Here is a 19,704-nt window from a genome sequence, read left to right on the forward strand (position 1 = left end):
ATGGCTACGTGTAATAGTGACACATGGCTACGTGTTATAGTGATACATGGCTACGTGTAATAGTGATACATGGCTCCGTGTAATAGTGATACATGGCTACGTGTAATAGTGACACATGGCTACGTGTAATAGTGATACATGGCTACGTGTAATAGTGATACTACGTGTAATAGTGACACATGGCTACGTGTAATAGTGATACATGGCTACGTGTAAGTGACACATGGCTACGTGTAATAGTGATACATGGCTACGTGTAATAGTGACACATGGCTACGTGTAATAGTGATACATGGCTATGTGTACTAGTGATACATGGCTCCATGTAATAGTGATACATGGCTACATGTAATAGTTACCCGTGGCTCCGTGTAATAGTGATACATGGCTCCGTCTAATAGTGATACATGGCTACGTGTAATAGTGACACATGGCTACGTGTAATAGTGACACATGGCTACGTGTAATAGTGATACATGGCTACGTGTAATAGTGATACATGGTTACGTGTAATAGTGATACATCGTTATGTGTAATAGTGATACATGGCTACGTGTAATAGTGATACATGGCTACGTGTAATAGTGATACATGGTTATGAGTAATAGTGATACATGGCTACGTCTAATAGTGATACATGGTTACGTGTAATAGTGATACATGGCTCCGTGTAATAGTGATACATGGCTACGTGTAATAGTGATAGATGGCTAAGTGTAATAGTGATACATGGCTACGTGTAATAGTGACACATGGCTCCGTGTAATAGTGATACATGGCTACGTGTAATAGTGATACATGGCTACGTGTAATAGTGACACATGGCTACGTGTAATAGTGATACATGGCTACGTGTAATAATGATACATGGCTACGTGTAATAATGATACATGGCTCCGTGTAATAGTGATACATATATATGTGTAACAGTGACACATGGCTACGTGTAATAGTGACCCGTGGCTCCTTGTAATAGTGATACATGGCTACGTGTAATAGTGATACATGGCTGCGTTTAATAGTGATACATGGCTACGTGTAATAGTGACACATGGCTACGTGTAATAGTGACACATGGCTACGTGTAATAGTGATACATGGCTATGTGTAATAGTGATACATGGCTACGTGTAATAGTGATACATGGCTACGTGTAATAGTGAAACATGGCTACGTGTAATAGTGACACATGGCTACGTGCAATAGTGATACTACGTGTAATAGTGACACATGGCTACGTGTAATAGTGACACATGGCTCCGTGTAATAGTGATACATGGCTACGTGTAATAGTGATACATGGCTCCGTGTAATAGTGATACATGGCTACGTGTAATAGTGATACATGGCTGTGTGTAATAGTGATACATGGCTACGTGTAATAGTGATACATGGCTACGTGTAATAGTGATACATGGCTACGTGTAATAGTGACACATGGTTACGTGTAATAGTGATACATGGCTACGTGTAATAGTGACACATGGCTACGTGTAATAGTGATACATGGCTACGTCTAATAGTGATACATGGTTATGTGTAATAGTAACCCATGGCTACGTGTAATAGTGATACATGGCTTTGTGTAATAGTGACACATGGCTACGTGTAATAGTGATACATGGCTACGTGTAATAGTGACACATGGCTACGTGTAAAAGTGATACATGGCTCCGTGTAATAGTGACACATGGCTACGTGTAATAGTGATACATGGCTGTGTGTAATAGTGATACATGGCTACGTGTAATAGTGACACATGGCTACGTGTAATAGTGATACTACGTGTAATAGTGATACATGGCTACGTGTAATAGTGATACATGGCTACGTGTAATAGTGACACATGGCTACGTGTAATAGTGATACATGGCTACGTGTAATAGTGATACATGGCTACGTGTAATAGTGACACATGGCTACGTGTAATAGTGATACATGGCTACGTGTAATAGTGACACATGGCTACGTGTAATAGTGATACATGGCTATGTGTACTAGTGATACATGGCTCCATGTAATAGTGATACATGGCTACATGTAATAGTTACCCGTGGCTCCGTGTAATAGTGATACATGGCTTCGTCTAATAGTGATACATGGCTACGTGTAATAGTGATACATGGCTACGTGTAATAGTGACCCGTGGCTCCTTGTAATAGTGATACATGGCTACGTGTAATAGTGATACATGGCTGCGTTTAATAGTGATACATGGCTACGTGTAATAGTGACACATGGCTACGTGTAATAGTGATACATGGCTACGTGTAATAGTGAAACATGGCTACGTGTAATAGTGACACATGGCTACGTGCAATAGTGATACTACGTGTAATAGTGACACATGGCTACGTGTAATAGTGACACATGGCTACGTGTAATAGAGATACATGGCTACGTGTAATAGTGATACATGGCTACGTGTAATAGTGACACATGGCTACGGGTAATAGTGACACATGGCTACGTGTAATAGTGATACATGGCTACGTGTAATAGTGATACATGACTACGTGTAATAGTGGCACATGGCTCCGTGTAATAGTGATACTTGGCTACGTGTAATAGTGATACATGGCTACGTGTAATAGTGATACATGGCTACGTGTAATAGTGATACATGGCTACGTGTAATATTGATACATTGTTATGTGTAGTACTGACACATGGCTACGTGTAATAGTGACACATGGCTACGTGTAATAGTGATAAATGGCTACGTGTAATAGTGATACATGGCTACGTGTAATAGTGATACATGGCTACGTGTAATAGTGACACATGGCTCCGTGTAATAGTGATACATGGCTACGTGTAATAGTGATACATGGCTACGTGTAATAGTGATACATGGCTACGTGTAATAGTGATACATGGCTACGTGTAATAGTGACACATGGCTACGTGTAATAGTGACACATGGCTACGTGTAATAGTGACAGTTCGGTATGTGTAATAGTGATACATGGCTACGTGTAATAGTGATACTACGTGTAATAGTGATACATGGCTACGTGTACTAGAGATACATGGCTACGTGTAATAGTGACACATGGCTACGTGTAATAGTGATACATGGCTACGTGTAATAGTGATACATGTCTACCTGTAATAGTGATACATGGCTACGTGTAATAGTGATACATGGCTACGTGTAATAGTGATACATGTGTAATAGTGACATATGGCTACGTGTAATAGTGACACATGGCTACGTGTAATAGTGACACATGTCTACGTGTAATAGTGATACATGGCTACGTGTAATAGTGATACATGGCTCCGTGTAATAGTGATACATGGCTCCGTGTAATAGTGATACATGGCTATGTGTAATAGTGATACATGTGTAATAGTGACATATGGCTATGTGTAATAGTGATACATGGCTCCGTGTAATAGTGATACTACGTGTAATAGTGACACATGGCTATGTGTAATAGTGACACATGGCTACGTGTAATAGTGATAGATGGCTACGTGTAATAGTGATACATGGCTACGTGTAATAGTGATACATGGCTACGTGTAATAGTGATACTACGTGTAATAATGATACATGGCTCCGTGTGATAGTGACACATTGCTACGTGTAATAGTGATATATGGCTCTGTGTAATAGTGATACATGGCTACGTGTAATAGTGATACATGGCTACGTGTAATAGTGACACATGGCTACGTGTAATAGTGATACATGGCTACGTATAATAGTGATACATGTCTACGTGTAATAGTGATACATGGCTACGTGTAATAGTGATACATGGCTACGTGTAATAGTGATACATGGATACGTGTAATAGTGATACATGGCTACGTGTAATAGTGATACATGGCTACGTGTAATAGTGACACATGGCTATGTGTAATAGTGATACATGGTTATGTGTAATAGTGATACATGGCTACGTGTAATAGTGACACATGGCTACGTGTAATAGTGATACATGGCTACGTGTAATAGTGACACATGGCTACGTGTAATAGTGATACATGGCTACGTGTAATAGTGACACATGGCTACGTGTAATAGTGATACATGGCTACGTGTAATAGTGATACTACGTGTAATAGTGATACATGGCTACGTGTAATAGTGATACTACGTGTAATAGTGATACATGGCTACGTGTAATAGTGATACATGGCTACGTGTAATAGTGATACATGGCTATGTGTAATAGTGATACATGGCTATGTGTAATAGTGATACTACGTGTAATAGTGATACATGGCTACGTGTAATAGTGATACATGGCTACGTGTAATAGTGACACATGGCTACGTGTAATAGTGATACATAGCTATGTGTAATAGTGACACATGGATACGTGTAACAGTGACACATGGCTACGTGTAACAGTGACACATGGCTGCGTGTAACAGTGATACATGGCTACGTGTAATAGTGATACATGGCTACGTGTAATAGTGACACATGGCTACGTGTAATAGTGATACATGGCTACGTGTAATAGTGACACATGGCTACGTGTAATAGTGACACATGGCTACGTGTAATAGTGATACATGGCTACGTGTAATAGTGATACATGGCTACGTGTAATAGTGATACTACGTGTAATAGTGATACTACATGTAATAGTGATACATGGCTCCGTGTAATAGTGATACTACGTGTAATAGTGATACTACGTGTAATAGTGATACATGGCTACGTGTAATAGTGATACATGGCTACGTGTAATAGTGATACATGGCTCCGTGTAATAGTGATACATGGCTAAGTGTAATAGTGATACATGGCTACGTGTAATAGTGATACATGGTTATGTGTAATAGTGACACATGGCTCCGTGTAATAGTGACCAGTGGCTCCGTGTAATAGTGATACATGGCTACGTGTAATACTGATACATGGCTACGTGTAATAGTGATACATGGCTCCGTGTAATAGTGATACATGGCTAAGTGTAATAGTGATACATGGCTACGTGTAATAGTGATACATGGTTATGTGTAATAGTGACACATGGCTACGTGTAATAGTGATACTACGCGTAATAGTGATACATGGCTACGTGTAATAGTGATACATGGCTAAGTGTAATAGTGATACATGGCTACGTGTAATAGTGATACATGGCTACGTGTAATAGTGACACATGGCTACGTGTAATAGTGATACATTGTTATGTGTAATAGTGATACATGGCTACGTGTAATAGTGATACATGGTTACGTGTAATAGTGATACATGTTTATGTGTAATAGTGATACATGGCTACGTGTAATAGTGATACATGGCTACGTGTAATAGTGATACATGGCTACGTGTAATAGTGATACATGGCTCCGTGTAATATTGACACATGGCTACGTGTAATAGTGACACATAGCTACGTGTAATAGTGATACATGGCTGCGTGTAATAGTGACACATAGCTACGTGTAATAGTGATACATGGCTACGTGTAATAGTGATACATGGCTACGTGTAATAGTGATACTACGTGTAATAGTGACACATGGCTACTTGTAATAGTTACACATGGCTACGTGTAATAGTGATACATGGCTACGTGTAATAGTGATACATGGCTACGTGTAATAGTGATACATGGCTACGTGTAATAGTGATACTACGTGTAATAGTGATACATGGCTACGTTTAATAGTGACACATGGCTACGTGTAATAGTGATACATGGCTACGTGTAATAGTGATACATGGCTACGTGTAATAGTGATACATGGCTACGTGTAATAGTGATACATGGCTACGTGTAATAGTGATACATGGCTACGTGTAATAGTGATACATGGCTCCGTGTAATAGTGATACATGGCTACGTGTAATAGCGACACATGGCTACGTGTAATAGTGATACATGGCTACGTGTAATAGTTATACATGGCTACGTGTAATAGTGATACATGGCTACGTTTAATAGTGACACATGGCTACGTGTAATAGTGATACATGGCTGCGTGTAATAGTGATACATGGCTACGTGTAATAGTGATACATGGCTACGTGTAATAGTGATACATGGCTACGTTTAATAGTGACACATGGCTACGTGTAATAGTGATACATGGCTGCGTGTAATAGTGATACATGGCTACGTGTAATAGTGATACTACGTGTAATAGTGATATATGGCTCTGTGTAATAATGATACATGGCTACGTGTAATAGTGATACATGGCTCCGTGTAATAGAAACACATGGCTGCGTGTAATAGTGATACATGGCTACGTGTAATAGTGACACATGGCTCCGTGTAATAGTGATACATGGCTACGTGTAATAGTGACACATGGCTCCGTGTAATAGTGATACATGGCTACGTGTAATAGTGATAGATGGCTACGTGTAATAGTGATAGATGGCTACGTGTAATAGTGATACATGGCTACGTGTAATAGTGATACTACGTGTAATAGTGATACATGGCTACATGTAATAGTGATACATGGCTACGTGTAATAGTGACACATGGCTCCGTGTAATAGTGATACATGGCTACGTGTAATAGTGATACATGGCTACGTGTAATAGTGATACATGGCTACATGTAATAGTGATACATGGCTACGTGTAATAGTGACACATGGCTCCGTGTAATAGTGATACATGGCTACGTGTAATAGTGATACATGGCTACGTGTAATAGTGATACATGGCTACGTGTAATAGTGACACATGGCTACGTGTAATAGTGACACATGGCTCCGTGTAATAGTGATACATGGCTACGTGTAATAGTGATACATAGTGTAATACTGACACATGGCTACGTGTAATAGTGACACATGGCTCCGTGTAATAGTGATACATGGCTACGTGTAATAGTGATAGATGGCTACGTGTAATAGTGATACATGGCTATGTGTAATAGTGATACATGGCTACGTGTAATAGTGACACATGGCTACGTGTAATAGTGATACATGGCTACGTGTAATAGTGATACATGGCTACGTGTAATAGTGATACATGGCTATGTGTAATAGCGACACATGGCTGTGTGTAATAGTGATACTTGGCTACGTGTAATAGTGACACATGGCTACGTGTAATAGTGACACATGGCTACGTGTAATAGTGATACATGGCTACGTGTAATAGTGATACATGGCTACGTGTAATAGTGATACTACGTGTAATAGTGACACATGGCTACGTGTAATAGTGATACATGGCTACGTGTAATAGTGATACATGGCTACGTGTAATAGTGATACATGGCTACGTGTAATAGTGACACATGGCTACGTGTAATAGTGATACATGGCTACGTGTAATAGCGACACATGGCTACGTGTAATAGTGATACATGGCTACGTGTAATAGTGAGACTTCGGTATGTGTAATAGTGACGCTCCCTCACGCTCCTCCGTTGCTGCACCTCTGTCGTCGCACGCTCTCCTCGAGCACAGACAGTATCTGCACCAGTCCTGCCTTTCTGTCCATTGCACAGCACTGATGGAAGGGACGGAAAGACAAGAGGAGAGTGCACGCCGGGAGGGGAACCACAACCGCAACAAGGGAAAGTGTAGGAGGTGAGTTGTTTTTTTTTCTCTGTGTCACTGCAGTGTACGGGGTCTCTGTGTCTTTGCGGTGTGCAGGGTCTCTGTGTCACTGCGGTGTGCGGGGTCTCTGTGTCTTTGCGGTGTGCAGGGTCTCTGTGTCACTGCGGTGTGCGGGGGAGGGGTCTTACCTGTGAATCCCGCTGCACTCGATGCACAGGGTCACCCCCAGGTTGATGCTTGCCCACTCAGGCTCTGCAGCCCGGCAGTCGCAGCACGTTGCATTCCCTGGGACTCTCAGCACTGTGTCTGCTGCAGACAATATGGCCGCCTTCTCCTGCAGCGGATACTCTGCTGGGGTGCTGGACAATCGCTGGGGGGGCAGGAGATGTGTATTAGTAAGCGGTAGGGACCCGTCCGTCATCACTGAGGGGCCGTTCTTACTCACAAGGCTCCCGCTATCCCGCTTATTCTCACTGTAGGCCGTAGTGATGCTTCTCTGTACAGCGCTGACCCATAACTCCAAGACGCGTTCCGACTCTGCCTGGAGCATGCACGACCTGCAATACAGGGTCACATCTGTCATGGTGGCCGCTAGTACTGACAACCAGCCCTGCCTGCTGGACAGTGCTCATGTAGGGATACAATGGTGGGGAGGGGTCACAGACACTGCCTGCTGGACAGTGCTCATGTAGGGATACAATGGTGGGGAGGGGTCACAGACACTGACTGCTGTACAGGACCGGGGTAGAGATGCAGACACTGACTGCTGGACAGGACCGGGGTAGAGATGCAAACACTGACTGCTGTACAGGACTGGGGTAGAGATGCAGACACTGACTGCTGTACAGGAGCGGGGTAGAGATGCAAACACTGACTGCTGTACAGGACTGGGGTAGAGATGCAGACACTGACTGCTGTACAGGAGCGGGGTAGAGATGCAGACACTGACTGCTGTACAGGACAGGGGTAGAGATGCAAACACTGACTGCTGTACAGGACTGGGGTAGAGATGCAGACACTGACTGCTGTACAGGAGCAGGGTAGAGATGCAGACACTGACTGCTGTACAGGAGCAGGGTAGAGATGTAGACACTGACTGCTGTACAGGACCGGGGTAGAGATGCAGACACTGACTGCTGTACAGGACCGGGGTAGAGATGCAGATACTGACTGCTGTACAGGACCGGGGTAGAGATGTAGACACTGGCTGCTGTACAGGAGCGGGGTAGAGATGCAGACACTGACTGCTGTACAGGACCGGGGTAGAGATGCAGACACTGACTGCTGTACAGGACCGGGGTAGAGATGCAGACACTGACTGCTGTACAGGACCGGGGTAGAGATGCAGACACTGACTGCTGTAGAGGACTGGGGTAGAGATGCAGACACTGACTGCTGTACAGGACTGGGGTAGGGATGCAGACACTGACTGCTGTACAGGACTGGGGTAGAGATGCAGACACTGACTGCTGTACAGGACCGGGGTAGAGATGCAGACACTGACTGCTGTACAGGACTGGGGTAGAGATGCAGACACTGACTGCTGTACAGGACCGGGGTAGAGATGCAGACACTGACTGCTGTACAGGACTGGGGTAGAGATGCAGACACTGACTGCTGTACAGGACCGGGGTAGAGATGCAGACACTGACTGCTGTACAGGACCGGGGTAGAGATGCAGACACTGACTGCTGTACAGGACCCGGCTTCTTTACTCACTTTGATGGGGAAACAACTTCAAAGCAGAATCTTCTATCAGCGTCCGGACACAACTTGACGGCACAGAGACGCAGATCCACAATCACTACTGTTATTTCTTTCTAAAGGAGGTAAAGGAGTATTCATGCTGTATATCACGTGTGAGAGGTAGTCACAGCCCCGCCCCTTGGATGACATCACTGATGTAATAACATGTTATAATCTAGTTATACCTTATCACAGATAAAACCTCTTGGGGACCCAGCATCTCCCGACTGAAGGAGCAGTCACATATATTACACTACAATTCACTGTGCTGCCTGTCACCTGTCCCCCTGACACTGTGCTGCCTGTCACCTGTCCCCCTGACTCTGTGCTGCCTGTCACCTGTCCCCCTGTCACTGTGCTGCTTGTCACCTGTCCCCCTGACACTGTGCTGCCTGTCACCTGTCCCCCTGACTCTCTGCTGCCTGTCACCTGTCCCCCTGTCACTGTGCTGCCTGTCACCTGTCCCCCTGACTCTGTGCTGCCTGTCACCTGTCCCCCTGTCACTGTGCTGCTTGTCACCTGTCCCCCTGTCACTGTGCTGCCTGTCACCTGTCCCCCTGACTCTGCGCTGCCTGTCACCTGTCCCCCTGTCACTGTGCTGCTTGTCATCTGTCCCCCTGTCACTGTGCTGCCTGTCACCTGTCCCCCTGACACTGTGCTGCCTGTCACCTGTCCCCCTGTCACTGTGCTGCCTGTCACCTGTCCCCCTGACACTGTGCTGCCTGTCACCTGTCCCCCTGACACTGTGCTGCCTGTCCCCTGTCCTCTTGACACTGTGCTGCCTGTCCCCTGACACTGCGCTGCCTGTCCCCTGTCCCCCTGACACTGTGCTGCCTTTCTTCTGTCCCCCTGACACTATGCTGCCTGCCCCCTGTCCCCCTGTTACTGTGCTGCCTGTCCCCTGTCCCCTTGACACTATGCTGCCTGTCCCCCTGACACTATGCTGCCTGCCCCCTGTCCCCCTGACACTGTGCTGCCTGTCACCTGTCCCCCTGACACTGTGCTGCCTGTCACCTGTCCCCCTGACACTGTGCTGCCTGTCCCCTGTCCCCCTGACACTGTGCTGCCTGTCCCCTGAGCCCCTGCTGTCCTCATGTCTAGGGGACCATCAGGCTAATGTCTGGATGTAATGTCATTTAGCTCTACTTACCACTTTCTTCTGATAAACCAGTTGGTTATTCTGAATAGAAAACCAGCGGCTGAAAAGAGAGAAATCTGCAGTCAGTAAAACATTCACAGAACCTCCCCTAAGCCTGGAACACAGGATGGTAGAGGAGCCTGGAACACAGGATGGTAGAGGAGCCTGGAACACAGGATGGTAGAGGAGCCTGGAACACAGGATGGTAGAGGAGCCTGGAACACAGGATGGTAGAGTAGGGGAGCCTAGAACACAGGATGGTAGAGGAGCCTGGAACACAGGATGGTAGAGGAGCCTGGAACACAGGATGGTAGAGGAGCCTGGAACACAGGATGGTAGAGTAGGGGAGCCTAGAACACAGGATGGTAAAGTAGGGGAGCCTGGAACACGGGATGGTAGTGGAGCCTGGAACACAGGATGGTAGAGGAGCCTGGAACACAGGATGGTAGAGGAGCCTGGAACACAGAATGGTAGAGGAGCCTGGAACACAGGATGGTAGAACAGAGGAGCTTGGAACACAGGATGGTAAAGTAGGGGAGCCTGGAACACAGGATGGTAGAGTAGAGAAGCCTGGAACACAGGATGGTAGAGGAGCCTGGAACACAGGATGGTAGAGGAGCCTGGAACACAGGATGGTAGAGTAGGGGAGCCTAGAACACAGGATGGTAAAGTAGGGGAGCCTGGAACACGGGATGGTAGTGGAGCCTGGAACACAGGATGGTAGAGGAGCCTGGAACACAGGATGGTAGAGGAGCCTGGAACACAGGATGGTAGAGGAGCCTGGAACACAGGATGGTAGAACAGAGGAGCTTGGAACACAGGATGGTAAAGAAGGGGAGCCTGGAACACAGGATGGTAGAGTAGAGGAGCCTGGAACACTGGATAGAAGAGGAGCCTGGAACACAGGATGGTACAGTAGGGGAGCCTGGAACACAGGATGGTAGAGTAGAGGAGCCTGGAACACAGGATGGTAGAAGACAGGAGCCAGGAACACAGGATAATAGAGTAGAAAAGCCTAGAACACAAGATGGTAAAGTAGGGGAGCCTGGAACACAGGATGGTAGAATAGAAGGTTTAGAACAAAGGATTGTAAAATACAGGAACCTGGAAAACAAAGGTAGAGTAAAGAAGCCTGGAACACAGGATGGTAGAGGAGCCTGGAACACAGGATAGTACAGTAGGGGAGCCTGGAACACAGGATGGTAGAGGAGCCTGGAACATAGGATGGTACAGAAGGATAGCCTGGAACACAGGATGGTACAGTAGAGGAGCCTGGAACACAGGATGGTAGAGGAGCCTGGAACACAGGATGTTAGAGTAGGGGAGCCTGGAACACAGGATGGTAGAGAAGCCTGGAACACAGGATAGTAGAGTAGAGGAGCCTGGAACACAGGATGGTAGAGGAGCCTGGAACACAGGATGGTAGAGTAGAGGAGCCTGGAACACAGGATAGTAGAGAAGCCTGGAACACAGGATAGTAGAGTAGAGGAGCCTGGAACACAGGATGGTAAAGGAGCCTGGACCACAAGATGGTAGAGTAGAGGAGCCTGGAACTAAGGATAGTAGAACAGAGGAGCCTGGGACACAGGATGGTAGAAGACAGGAGTCAGGAACACAGGATGATAGAGTAGAAAAGCCTAGAACACAAGAGGGTAAAGTAGGGGAGCCTGGAACACAGGATGGTAGAATAGAAGATTTAGAACAAAGGATTGTAAAATACAGGAGCCTGGAAAACAAAGGTAGAGTAGAGAAGCCTGGAACACAGGATGGTAGAGGAGCCTGGAACACAGGATGGTACAGTAGGTAAGCCTGGAACACAGGATGGTAGAGGAGCCTGGAACAAAGGATGGTACAGTAGGGGAGTCTGGAACACAGGATGGTAGAGTAGAGGAGCCTGGAACACAGGATGGTAGAGTAGAGGAGCCTGGAACACAGAATGGTAAAGTAGAGGAGCCTGGAACACAGGATGGTAAAGTAGGGGAGCCTGGAACACCGGATGGTAGAGTAGAGGAGTCTGGAACACAGGATGGTAGAACAGAGGAGCCTGGGACACAAGATGGTAAAGTAGGGGAGCCTGGAACACAGGATGGTAGAACAGAGGAGCCTGGGACACAGGATGGTAGAAGATCGGAGCCAGGAACACAGGATGATAGAGTAGAAAAGCCTAGAACACAAGATGGTAAAATAGGGGAGCCTGGAACACAGGATGGTAGAATAGAAGATTTAGAACAAAGGATTGTAAAATACAGGAGCCTGGAAAACAAAGGTAGAGTAGAGAAGCCTGGAACACAGGATGGTAGAGGAGCCTGGAACATAGGATGGTAGAGGAGCCTGGAACACAGGATGGAACAGTAGAGGAGCCTGGAACACAGGATGGTAGAGGAGCCTGGAACACAGGATGGTACAGTAGGGGAGCCTGGAACACAGGATGGTAGAGGAGCCTGGAACACAGGATGGTAGAGTAGAGGAGCCTGGAACACAGGATGGTAGAGGAGCCTGGAATAAAGGATGGTACAGAAGAGGAGTCTGGAACACAGGATGGTAGAGTAGAGGAGCCTGGAACACAGGATGGTAGAGTAGAGGAGCCTGGAACACAGGATGGTAGAGTAGAGGAGCCTGGAACACAGGATGGTAGAAAAGAGGAGCCTGGGACACAGGATGGTAGAAGACAGGAGCCTGGAACACAGGATGGTAGAGTAGAAAAGCCTAGAACACAAGATGGTAAAATAGGGGAGCCTGGAACACAGAATGGTAGAATAGAAGATTTAGAACAAAGGATTGTAAAAAACAGGAGCCTGGAAAACAAAGGTAGAATAGAGAAGCCTGGAACACAGGATGGTAGAGGAGCCTGGAACACAGGATGGTACAGTAGGGGAGCCTGGAACACAGGATGGTAGAGGAGCCTGGAACACTGGATAGTAGAGTAGAGGAGCCTGGAACACAGGATGGTAAAGGAGCCTGGAACAGAGGATGGTAGAATAAAGGAGCCTGGAACAAAGGATGGTAGAACAGAGGAGCCTGGGACACAGGATGGTAGAGTAGAGGAGCCTGGAACACAGGATGGTAGAAGACAGGAGCGAGGAACACAGAATGATAGAGCAGAAAAGCCTAGAACACAAGATGGTAAAGTAAGGGAGCCTGAAACACAGGATGGTAGAATAGAAGGTTTAAAACAAAGGATTGTAAAATACAGGAGCCTGGAAAACAAAGGTAAAGTAGAGAAGCCTGGAACACAGCATGGTAGAGGAGCCTGGAACATAGGATGGTACAGTAGGGGAGCCTGGAACACAGGATGGTAGAGGAGCCTGGAACACAGGATGGTACAGTAGGGGAGCCTGGAACACAGGATGGTAGAGTAGAGGAGCCTTGAACACAGGATGGAAGAGGAGCCTGGAACACAGGATCGTACAGTAGGGGAGCCTGGAACACAGGATGGTAGAGTAGCCTGGAACACAGGATGGTAGAGGAGCCTGGAACACAATGGTACAGTAGGGAAGCCTGGAACACAGGATGGTAGAGGAGCCTGGGACATAGGATGGTACAGTAGGGGAGCCTGGAACACAGGATGGTAGAGGAGCCTGGAACACAGGATGGTACAGTAGGGGAGCCTGGAACACAGGATGGTAGAGTAGAGGAGCCTGGAACACAGGAAGGTAGAGGAGCCTGGAACACAGGATGGTAGAACAGAGGAGCTTGGAACACAGGATGGTAAAGTAGGGGAGCCTGGAACACAGGATGGTAGAGTAGAGGAGCCTGGAACACTGGATAGTAGAGGAGACTGGAACACAGGATGGTACAGTAGGGGAGCCTGGAACACAGGATGGTAGAGTAGAGGAGCCTGGAACACAGGATGGTAGAGTAGAAAAGCCTAGAACACAAGATGGTAAAGTAGGGGAGCCTGGAACACAGGATGGTAGAATAGAAGGTTTAGAACAAAGGATTGTAATATACAGGAACCTGGAAAACAAAGGTAGAGTAGAGAAGCCTGGAACACAGAATGGTAGAGGAGCCTGGAACACAGGATAGTACAGTAGGGGAGCCTGGAACACAGGATGGTAGAGGAGCCTGGAACATAGGATGGTACAGAAGGATAGCCTGGAACACAGTATGGTACAGTAGAGGAGCCTGGAACACAGGATGGTAGAGGAGCCTGGAACACAGGATGGTAGAGGAGCCTGAAACACAGGATGGTAGAGTAGAGGAGCCTGGAACACAGGATGGTAGAGGAGCCTGGAACACAGGATTGTACAGTAGGGGAGCCTGGAACGCAGGATGGTAGAGTAGAGGAGCCTGGAACGCAGGATGGTAGAGTAGAGGAGCCTGGAACAAAGGATGGTAGAACAGAGGAGCCTGGGACACAGGATGGTAGAAGACAGGAGCCAGGAACACAGGATGATAGAGTAGAAAAGCCTAGAACACAAGAGGGTAAAGTAGGGGAGCCTGGAACACAGGATGGTAAAATAGAAGATTTAGAACAAAGGATTGTAAAATACAGGAGCCTGGAAAACAAAGGTAGAGTAGAGAAGCCTGGAACACAGGATGGTAGAGGAGCCTGGAACACAGGATGGTACAGTAGGGGAGTCTGGAACACAGGATGGTAGAGTAGAGGAGCCTGGAACACAGGATGGTAAAGTAGAGGAGCCTGGAACACAGGATGGTAAAGTAGAAGAGCCTGGAACACAGGATGGTAGAGGAGCCTGGAACAAAGGATGGTACAGTAGGGGAGTCTGGAACACAGGATGGTAGAGTAGAGGAGCCTGGAACACAGGATGGTAGAGTAGAGGAGCCTGGAACACAGGATGGTAGAGTAGAGGAGCCTGGAACACAGGATGGTAAAGTAGAGGAGCCTGGAACACAGGATGGTAAAGTAGAGGAGCCTGGAACACAGGATGGTAAAGTAGAGGAGCCTGGAACACAGGATGGTAAAGTAGGGGAGCCTGGAACACCGGATGGTAGAGTAGAGGAGTCTAGAACACAGGATGGTAGAACCGAGGAGCCTGGGACACAGGATGGTAAAATAGGGGAGCCTGGAACACAGGATGGTAGAGTAGGGGAGTCTGGAACACAGGATGGTAGAACAGAGGAGCCTGGGACACAGGATGGTAGAAGACCGGAGCCAGGAACACAGGATGATAGAGTAGAAGATTTAGAACAAAGGATTGTAAAATACAGGAGCCTGGAAAACAAAGTTAGAGTAGAGAAGCCTGGAACACAGGATGGTAGAGGAGCCTGGAACACAGGATGGTACAGTAGGGGAGCCTGGAACACAGGATGGTAGAGGAGCCGGTAACAAAGGATGGTACAGAAGAGGAGTCTGGAACACAGGATGGTAGAGTAGAGGAGCCTGGAACACAGGATGGTAGAGTAGAGGAGCCTGGAACACAGGATGGTAGAGTAGAGGAGCCTGGAACACAGGATGGTAGAACAGAGGAGCCTGGAACACAGGATGCTAGAATAGAAGATTTAGAACAAAGGATTGTAAAAAACAGGAGCCTGGAAAACAAAGGTAGAATAGAGAAGCCTTGAACACAGAATGGTAGAGGAGCCTGGAACACAGGATGGTACAGTAGGGGAGCCTGGAACACAGGATGGTAGAGGAGCCTGGAACAAAGGATGGTACAGTAGGGGAGTCTGGAACACAGGATGGTAGAGTAGAGGAGCCTGGAACACAGGACGGTAGAGGAGCCTGGAACACAGGATGGTAGAGGATCCTGGAACACAGGATGGTAAAGTAGGGGAGCCTGGAACACAGGATTGTAGAGCAGCCTGGAACACAGGATGGTACAGTAGGGGAGCCTGGAACACAGGATTGTAGAGCAGCCTGGAACACAGGATGGTACTGTAGGGGAGCCTGAAACACAGGATGGTAGAGTAGAGGAGCCTGAAACACAGGATGGTAGAGTAGAGGAGCCTGGAACACAGGATGGTAGAGTAGAGGAGCCTGGAACACAGGATGGTAGAGGAGCCTGGAACACAGGATGGTACAGTAGGGGAGCCTGGAACATAGGATGGTAGAGTAGAGGAGCCTGGAACACAGGACGGTAGAGGAGCCTGGAACACAGGATGGTAGAGGATCCTGGAACACAGGATGGTACAGTAGGGGAGCCTGGAACACAGGATTGTAGAGCAGCCTGGAACACAGGATGGTACAGTAGGGGAGCCTGGAACACAGGATGGTAGAGTAGAGGAGCCTGGAACACAGGATGGTAGAGGAGCCTGGAACACAGGATGGTACAGTAGGGGAGCCTGGAACACAGGATTGTAGAGCAGCCTGGAACACAGGATGGTAGAGTAGAGGAGCCTGGAACACAGGATGGTAAAGTAGAGGAGCCTGGAACACAGGATGGTAAAGTAGAGGAGCCTGGAACACAGGATGGTAGAGGAGCCTGGAACAAAGGATGGTACAGTAGGGGAGTCTGGAACACAGGATGGTAGAGTAGAGGAGCCTGAAACACAGGATGGTAGAGTAGTGGAGCCTGGAACACAGGATGGTAAAGTATCGGAGCCTGGAACACAGGATGGTAAAGTAGAGGAGCCTGGAACACAGGATGGTAAAGTAGAGGAGCCTGGAACACAGGATGGTAAAGTAGGGGAGCCTGGAACACCGGATGGTAGAGTAGAGGAGTCTAGAACAGGATGGTAGAACAGAGGAGCCTGGGACACAGGATGGTAAAATAGGGGAGCCTGGAACACAGGATGGTAGAGTAGGGGAGTCTGGAACACCAGATGGTAGAGTAGAGGAGTCTAGAACAGGATGGTAGAACAGAGGAGCCTGGGACACAGGATGGTAGAAGACCGGAGCCAGGAACACAGGATGATAGAGTAGAAGATTTAGAACAAAGGATTGTAAAATACAGGAGCCTGGAAAACAAAGTTAGAGTAGAGAAGCCTGGAACACAGGATGGTAGAGGAGCCTGGAACACAGGATGGTACAGTAGAGGAGCCTGGAACACAGGATGGTAGAGGAGCCGGGAACAAAGGATGGTACAGAAGAGGAGTCTGGAAAACAGGATGGTAGAGTAGAGGAGCCTGGAACACAGGATGGTAGAGTAGAGGAGCCTGGAACACAGGATGGTAGAGTAGAGGAGCCTGGAACACAGGATGGTAGAACAGAGGAGCCTGGAACACAGGATGCTAGAATAGAAGATTTAGAACAAAGGATTGTAAAAAACAGGAGCCTGGAAAACAAAGGTAGAATAGAGAAGCCTTGAACACAGAATGGTAGAGGAGCCTGGAACACAGGATGGTACAGTAGGGGAGCCTGGAACACAGGATGGTAGAGGAGCCTGGAACAAAGGATGGTACAGTAGGGGAGTCTGGAACACAGGATGGTAGAGTAGAGGAGCCTGGAACACAGGACGGTAGAGGAGCCTGGAACACAGGATGGTAGAGGATCCTGGAACACAGGATGGTAAAGTAGGGGAGCCTGGAACACAGGATTGTAGAGCAGCCTGGAACACAGGATGGTACCGTAGGGGAGCCTGGAACACAGGATTGTAGAGCAGCCTGGAACACAGGATGGTACAGTAGGGGAGCCTGGAACACAGGATGGTAGAGTAGAGGAGCCTGGAACACAGGATGGTAGAGGAGCCTGGAACACAGGATGGTACAGTAGGGGAGCCTGGAAGACAGGATGGTAGAGTAGAGGAGCCTGTAACACAGGATGGTAGAGTAGAGGAGCCTGGAACACAGGATGGTAGAGGAGCCTGGAACACAGGATGGTACAGTAGGGGAGCCTGGAACACAGGATGGTAGAGTAGAGGAGCCTGGAACACAGGACGGTAGAGGAGCCTGGAACACAGGATGGTAGAGGATCCTGGAACACAGGATGGTACAGTAGGGGAGCCTGGAACACAGGATTGTAGAGCAGCCTGGAACACAGGATGGTACAGTAGGGGAGCCTGGAACACAGGATGGTAGAGTAGAGGAGCCTGGAACACAGGATGGTAGAGGAGCCTGGAACACAGGATGATACAGTAGGGGAGCCTGGAACACAGGATTGTAGAGCAGCTTGGAACACAGGATGGTACAGTAGGGGAGCCTGGAACACAGGATGGTAGAGTAGAGGAGCCTGGAACACAGGATGGTAGAGGAGCCTGGAACACAGGATGGTACAGTAGGGGAGCCTGGAAGACAGGATGGTAGAGTAGAGGAGCATGAAACACAGGATGGTAGAGGAGCCTGGAACACAGGATGGTAGAGGAGCCTGGAACACAGGATGGTAGAGGAGCCTGGAACACAGGATGGTACAGTAGGGGAGCCTGGAACACAGGATAGTAGAGGAGCCTGGAACACAGGATGGTAGAGTAGAAAAGCCTAGAACACAAGATGGTAAAATAGGGAAGCCTGGAACACAGGATGGTGGAATAGAAGATTTAGAACAAAGGATTGTAAAAAACAGGAGCCTGGAAAACAAAGGTAGAGTAGAGAAGCCTGGAACACAGCATGGTAGAGGAGCCTGGAACACAGGATGGTACAGTAGGGGAGCCTGGAACACAGGATGGTAGAGGAGCCAAGAACACAGGATGGTACTGTAGGGGAGCCTGGAACACAGGATGGTAGAGGAGCCGGGAACACAGGATGGTACAGTAGGGGAGCCTGGAACACAGGATGGTAGAGTAGAGGAGCCTGGAACACAGGAATGTAGAGGAGCCTGGAACACAGGATGGTAGAGGATCCTGGAACACAGGATGGTAAAGTAGAGCCTGGAACACAGGATGGTAGAGCAGCCTGGAACACAGAATGGTACAGTAGGGGAGCCTGGAACACAGGATGGCAGAATAGAGGAGCCTGGAACACAGGATGGTAGAGGAGCCTGGAACACAGGATGGTAGAGGAGCCTGGAACACAGGATGGTAGAGGAGCCTGGAACACAGGATGGTACAGTAGGGGAGCCTGGAACACAGGATGGTACAGTAGGGGAGCCTGGAACACAGGATGGTAGAGTAGAGGAGCCTGAAACACAGGATGGTAGAGGAGCCTGGAACACAGGATGGTAAAGTAGGGGAGCCTGGAACACAGGATGGTAGAGTAGAGGAGCCTGAAACACAGGATGGTAGAGGAGCGTGGAACACAGGATGGTACAGTAGGGGAGCCTGGAACACAGGATGGTAGAGGAGCCTGGAACATAGGATGGTAGAGTAGAGGAGCCTGGAACACTGGATGGTAAAGTAGGGGAGCCTGGAACACAGGATGGTAGAGTAGAAAAGTTGGAACACAGGATGGTATAAATAAATAAACCTCAATAAGAGGATGCTAGAATAAAGGAGTCAAGTCTAAAACAGAGAATGGTAGAATAGAGGAGCCCGGAACAC

The 19,704-nt window shown here is 47.7% G+C and overlaps 1 protein-coding gene across 3 annotated transcripts in view; it reads right to left on the reverse strand.

Annotated features, from left to right (window-relative positions):
- The window catches only part of ACAP1 (ArfGAP with coiled-coil, ankyrin repeat and PH domains 1), a 215,977-nt gene that overhangs the window by 49,556 nt on the left and 146,717 nt on the right, over positions 1-19,704 (reverse strand). For 2 of the 3 annotated variants that reach the window (XM_069950340.1, XM_069950331.1), the window contains exons 11-13: positions 10,403-10,451; positions 9,226-9,326; positions 7,695-8,063 (exon numbers count right to left, since the gene is read on the reverse strand). In XM_069950340.1, the coding sequence (XP_069806441.1) occupies positions 7,695-8,063; positions 9,226-9,326; positions 10,403-10,451 (519 nt within the window). The remainder of the gene's footprint in view (positions 1-7,694; positions 8,064-9,225; positions 9,327-10,402; positions 10,452-19,704) is intronic. The other variant, XM_069950350.1, reaches the window with a different exon arrangement.

This window comes from Dendropsophus ebraccatus, chromosome 1 (genome assembly GCF_027789765.1).
Source record: "Dendropsophus ebraccatus isolate aDenEbr1 chromosome 1, aDenEbr1.pat, whole genome shotgun sequence".
In the NCBI taxonomy this organism is placed as follows: Eukaryota; Metazoa; Chordata; class Amphibia; order Anura; family Hylidae; genus Dendropsophus; species Dendropsophus ebraccatus.